Genomic DNA, 6,092 nt, shown 5'->3' on the forward strand with positions numbered 1-6,092 from the left:
AGAGTAATGGTTTGAAATTTATGGTCTTCCAAATTTGGGCTGACCAAAAATTTCAAAAAAAATGTTGGAAATGTATTGGGCCTATTCTATATGTATTTTAAGGGTTGGTCAGCCTCAAGGGTTAGGGTTTGATGTTTAGAAACTTCCTAGATGACATAAAATTGTCCATATAAGAGAAAGACTTGTAGATTGTCTAGGACAACTTTAAGTAATAGTTCATAGTTTAGTATTGCAAATTATTTTAAGGAAAGCTCTCATGTGGTTATGCATATTGTATTTCAAAATTTTGTAATTCTAGATTTGTGGCAATAATAAGAAGCTCATATTTTGTTCTTTCAAATTGGTATTATTTCTTTGTTTCTATTACATGTTTGTTCTATTAAGGGGAGCACCCTCCATCATTCATGAAAAAAACATACATCTATTTCAAGAAATATAAGGGGATACTTCCTAGTGCACATAGAAACACAAGAGTGATCATTTAGATTTTCTTTCAGTACTTGAAATCAAATGCTTAATTCCAACACCAATCCTAGTGTTTATGAATTGCTTAACAAATATTCTAGGATTTGTATACATGTTTGAGGTGTGTTGTTTGTAAATGAGTTTTAAAATGCCAACAACTTAGGATAAAAAACTAGAGATTGCAAAAGAGGATATCATGTTTAATAAACAATATTCAACTTTTATCTATACACATAACTATATAGGCATTTCTGAATTAAGAATTATGAATTAATTCCCTACATCAATCAACATTTTTTCTCTAATTATAATTTATTATTTATTGTATAGTTGCACTTGTTATAAAAAATGACCTAATATAATCTACTTCAAGATTTAATTGTTTTGGGCTTGACTATATTAAATGGATAGAGAAACCCATATGACATCCTAGAATTTAGCATTCTTGTTTCAAAATGACACTAATTGCAAAGTGTCTTCAGCTCAAGTCATAGTTGAAGTGGTTCTTTGTAGCCTTGAACCGTGACAATCTAAGTTTTACAAACCAAATTGAGATTAAATAGTGAATGTTGAAATCATATATTATTTGTTGGAAGTTTAATGCATATGATAGCTACAAGGCCATATATCATGTAGGGTGCAAGTTTGATCTTGAGATTTATGGAGTCACCACAAAATTTTCACTAGAATTTTGGAAAAAGTATACTAAGATATATTGCAACAACAAAGGGATATGGAATCCTATGCTCACAAGCTAACAATTTTGATTTGATTGGTTACATTGATAGTGATTTTGTAGGTAGCATTTATGATAGGAAGAGCACTTCTAGGTATATCTTTTACTTTGGATCGGGAGTTGTATCATGGGCATTAAAGAAGAAACCTTTAGTGACGATCTCATTAGCTAAAGCATAATATGTAGCTGCCACTTCCACAACATGTCAAGTACTATGGATGTGTTGAGTTCTCTTAAATCTACAAAATCATTAAGAAGAACCAACACTAATTCTTTGTGATAACAAATCAGCAATTGAATTATCCAAGAATCATGTATTTCATAAAAGGAGCAAACATATTGATACACGATACAACTTCATGAGGGAATTGGTTAATAATGGAGAAATCTACCTCAAGTTCAACAAATCTAAAGATCAATTAGTGGATATTTTCATTAAGGCATTACCAAAAAGAAACTTTGAATATCTACAAGAGAAAATGGTTATTATTGATGTAAAATTTATTAATGATAGAAATTAAGGCAGAGTGTTGGGAAGTATTAATTTGTGCTAACAACCCATTGCTAGCAACCCACGACGTGTCATTCAATGCATTTCAACGCCCACATGTAGCAGACAATGTGTCATCAGTTGTTAACCTCTCACTACCACTAGCTACCCATAATGAATGCATTGTATTACTATAATATATTTTAATATTCAAGTAATAAGTGTGCTAGGTAATCTAGAGAATTCTCATACCTCTATAAATAGAGGCTTTTGTAATGCATTTGATAAGGTAGCAAGGCAATAAAATTACTTTCTTTTGTGTATGCTTGTCTTTCTCTTTGCCTTCAAATTGGTATCAATGCAAATGGTAAAATGATCTTGAAGATTTTTGTCTAGATTGTGTGAAATGAGAAGTTCTAGCTATTAATTATTTTGTTGCTAAGGTTGAGGCATTGTAGCCCATCAGGCAATTGCATTGGGAATTGTGCTCTATTAGCGTTGGTGTGAAGTTGTAGCTTCTTTAATCTGAAGAAAGTTTAGGGGCTGATGAATTGGAGTGTTGGTCTAATTTTGAAAGTCCTAGGGAGGAAGATGGAATTGAGGTTATGCTTTATTGATAGGAAGAATGCTCAAAGAAAAGAAGAAGAAATGTAGAGTAAGAAGAGAGATCTATAGCTAGTTGGGAAGCAAACTGCCAGCTTATGTTAAAGGAAAAAATATTTGAAAGAAGATCATTGTAGTCATTTAAATCAAAAGAAAACTCACTACCACATCAAGAAAGTAAAGCCATTGTGAAAAGTTAAGAAGTGGATCTAGATTTTTTGTAATGAGATTGTTGAGAACAAATTGCCAAGGAGACTTAATGGTTATGTCCAGTTATTCTTGTAGCTATTCAAATAAGCTCATTTATTCAAGAAAAAGAGGTAAAATAAAAATCATCATGTGAGAAGATATTTTCTGTATTAGAATGTGAGCTATTGGATCTAAGGTATGTTGAGTTTGTAGACATCAACAACAGTAGTTGTAGTTGTGGTTGTAGAAGACACGGTTGAATTTAGCTAGCTAACACAAGTCTAAAGACAAAAGAGAAAGCACAAAAGAGATTCATGCTAGTTGCTGTAAGCATGATCTAAAATCTATGAAGATAGCTCTCAGTCGGCTATTAAATGTAGTGCCCAAAGAGTTGTTGATAGTGAAGAATGTTGCATATGGTAGTAAAATATTAGCCCTTGTCATAATAAAATAAGGTATCGTGTAACTCTATGATATTGCATGTCTTAAATTTGTTGAAAGTATGTTTACATATATGTTATGTTTGTATTTTTCCAAAGTAAAGTTGCATAGGAAATCACTTGGTTTGTTTCTTGAAGAATGGTCTACTATTCAAATATGCTAGAAGATTTGTTTGAGCCTAAGGATAATATTGGTGAATAAAATGAGTACTTTTTATAAGGGGTGCATTATCATCTATATCCAACACCTTAAAGTTTAGTTTAGCATATTGATGAATCACGTATCTAAAAAGAATTCATATAGAACTGACAAGTACAATGATTGGGTACCCATGTATCTTAGTAGATGGATTTCTTTTTATATGGACTCAATAATAAGTTTTCATGTAGACTCAAAATGAGAAAGGCCCACAGTGATGATAGTTTCCCTGTAATGATTAGAACCAATATGTGCTTGTTTTTTGGTAATCCAAAACCACTTGAGTGCAAAGTTTATGGTGATCTTGAAACTATTTTCATGATGTTTGTGAAGTTCACGGTGACCTTGAAACCACTTTAGAATTGCATTGGTTAGGGGTAAACTATAAAACCCAAAGTGATTGTCATGTAGGCGAAACAATATAAGTATTTGATAAGTGATTGTAAATGGGTACCTAAAAAGGCTTTAGATGAGGACCCATGGCTTCTACATTATGGGGGCATACTTGAAATAAATCTACCTAATTAATTTATGGTGGGATGTTGGAAGGTGTAAATTAATTACACTGATATAGACAGTTTGTCTGCACGGAAAAACATCTATCAATAGCCGCTCAACCACCCAGTAGAGTCAGATGTCCATCCATTCACCTCACCATCCATAATTAATGTTGCATCAAACTTAGATCCATAATGTACTTGAAATTTATTAGGCATTTGTCTATATATTTGATGATTTAGCAATGAAATCTTAGAACTTTTTTATGAGTTTCTCCTCCATGCCTTGTTTTTTTCTTTTGCTTTAGGTAAATCCATTAATTCTCATGTTTTATTTCTTTCGATAGAGTCAATTTCTTCATTCTCTTCTTATTGATCATTTCTCTCTTTTAAGCTTCTTGTTTTCTTACTTTTGTAACTTGGTTTTGAGAATGTAGAATCTGATTCGTCACTTACATATAAACCTAGAGGTGATGCTCCTTGCACAAATTTACCACAAGGTACACACCACAACAAAATGGTGTTGTAGAGAGGAAGAACAAAACTACAATGGAAATAGCACAAAGTATGTTATTATTATTACAAAGTTGAAGGCAAGGTGTACAAGAAACATAATCCTAATCCACCTCTATGTTATGAAGAAGATAATACATAGCATCAAATTACATGGATCATCATGAAGCAATACAAGTTACAACGAGCAAATGTCTGTCTCGGATTGAGATGATGAAACTTGCTAGGCCTATTATTTTGGTTTTCCTTTCCAAAAAAACTAGTATTATTCATATTGAAACTAATATTATTTATACAAGTTCGCAATCCACAGAGATCAAGATGACACACAAACCATTGAACTTCTCATTTCTGTCCCCCAAAGAGATAGCCAAGAGAAGACCCTCCACCTGGTACACTTTGAACTTTTGTTGAAGGTCGATCCTGAACATTATAAAACACAACATATTGGATCATAACTGCCCTAACAAAATACTACATTGATCTTGCTACCCAATATGAATAAACTTCTTATATGCCTGAAGTAAACAGTAAAAACCATCAGTACGCAATATGAATAAACTTCTAATATACATGAAGAAAAACAACAAATAAATGAAAAACCAATCCATTTATTCCAACCATATATGTTGGTCTGATCAATGCTCATTAGAATAGTACGCTTATAAACAAAATCATAAAATACAACACGAATCTTACTACCCAATAGAACAATGAACCAGGAAACCATTCCTTTCTATAACTGCAACCATTTATGTTGATCTGAATACCCATTAGAATGGAATGCTTATAAACAAAGTCATGACTTGCCTAACAAAATACTACGGTTATCTCATGGCCCAAAACACTGCTGATATGCCTGAAGAGAAATGGAACAACTTACAGTGATAAAATTCCCACTATTTTGGCCTTCTGCACGATGATAGTTATTTGAACTGGGTTTGTTAGCGTCCTTGTTCGGAGGGGAGTCTTTTGTGGGTACGGAGGCTTCTCCTCCAAAGAGGTATCCCAATGAGCTTTGCCCCCCTCCACTGCAAACACCTCGACCCATTTCGAATGTATTTCTGATTAATCTCGGTTCTTTCTCACTTCAGCTAAAACCAAAATTATCAATGAATATTTCTCTCAATTATTGATCTCGCCTCTTTCTCTCTTCACCTAGAACCCAGATTATCAATGAATAATTCTCTCAATTGGGTATGCAATATATATGCTCTAGATGTGCTCATATACGCATTAAACTCCACTAAGAAATATGCTTTTCATGATAGAATATTGAAACTAATATGCGCATGAAAGGCACAATGGGTTTATTATTTGTATACAAGGAGTAAGGAGAATGCCAGCTAAATCCAATGGTATTGTCCAACTTGGCAGATTTGTGTGATTACATAGGAGACGCATAATGCATTAGATTATTCAGATAAGATCACATCAAATCATTTTGAAGATGTTATTCTCAACGTTGGGATCCGCTGGCACTCTTTGTAATTTAGTGTACTAGCAAGAGAAAACCCTAATTTTTAAAAGCGACCGCCACTTGACATCTCCAACCACAACCACAAAGAAAAGCAATGATTGAGCTTTATTTGAAAGGACAGATTACTAAGAACTGAGTCGACGTCTTACTTTTTGTTAGGTCTAGGAGCGACAAAAATGGTTCAAAAGTCGCTTTTCAATTCATCTTTTATAGCATACATCCAAAATGTGTACTAATGGAATCCCAAGGAGGAGGATTAACAATTGTAAAGGGCACTATATTTGTAAAAACACCGGACCTAGGTTTATCTCTCTTTTGGGATATATAAGGATGACATAGTTCCCCAAAAATCTCAAACAATAAATAATAGCATATGCCAATAATTGATGTAGGTTTGTAGGATTTGTGTTGGGCCCACTTTATTCCATCTACTTTTAACCTTTTGTTTTGGGCCCACTATGATATTGTCCTTATAGTTAA

The 6,092-nt window shown here is 33.2% G+C and overlaps 1 protein-coding gene across 1 annotated transcript; it reads right to left on the minus strand.

The window, feature by feature from the left end:
- Nucleotides 1-4,175: 4,175 nt before the first annotated feature.
- LOC149576042 (protein SPIRAL1-like 3) lies at nt 4,176-5,425 on the minus strand. The gene is made up of 2 exons (XM_089816165.1): nt 5,016-5,425; nt 4,176-4,555 (listed from the first exon to the last, which is right to left on the minus strand). Exons 1-2 carry the CDS (start codon nt 5,181-5,183, stop codon nt 4,478-4,480), a joined length of 246 nt encoding a protein of 81 aa, XP_089672291.1. The 5' UTR covers nt 5,184-5,425; the 3' UTR covers nt 4,176-4,477.
- Nucleotides 5,426-6,092: the final 667 nt, after the last annotated feature.

Source organism: Cupressus sempervirens, chromosome 1, assembly GCF_028749045.1.
Source record: "Cupressus sempervirens isolate cs-2001-9-10 chromosome 1, ASM2874904v1, whole genome shotgun sequence".
NCBI lineage: Eukaryota > Viridiplantae > Streptophyta > Pinopsida > Cupressales > Cupressaceae > Cupressus > Cupressus sempervirens.

Coding starts and splice junctions, on each gene's coding strand:
- LOC149576042 (XM_089816165.1), bottom strand. CDS start 5,183: ATGGGTCGAGGTGTTTGCAGTGGAGGGGGGCAAAGCTCATTGGGATAC. Junction 4,556..5,015: donor ATAGTGGGAATTTTATCACT/GTAAGTTGTTCC, acceptor TATAATGTTCAG/GATCGACCTTCAACAAAAGT.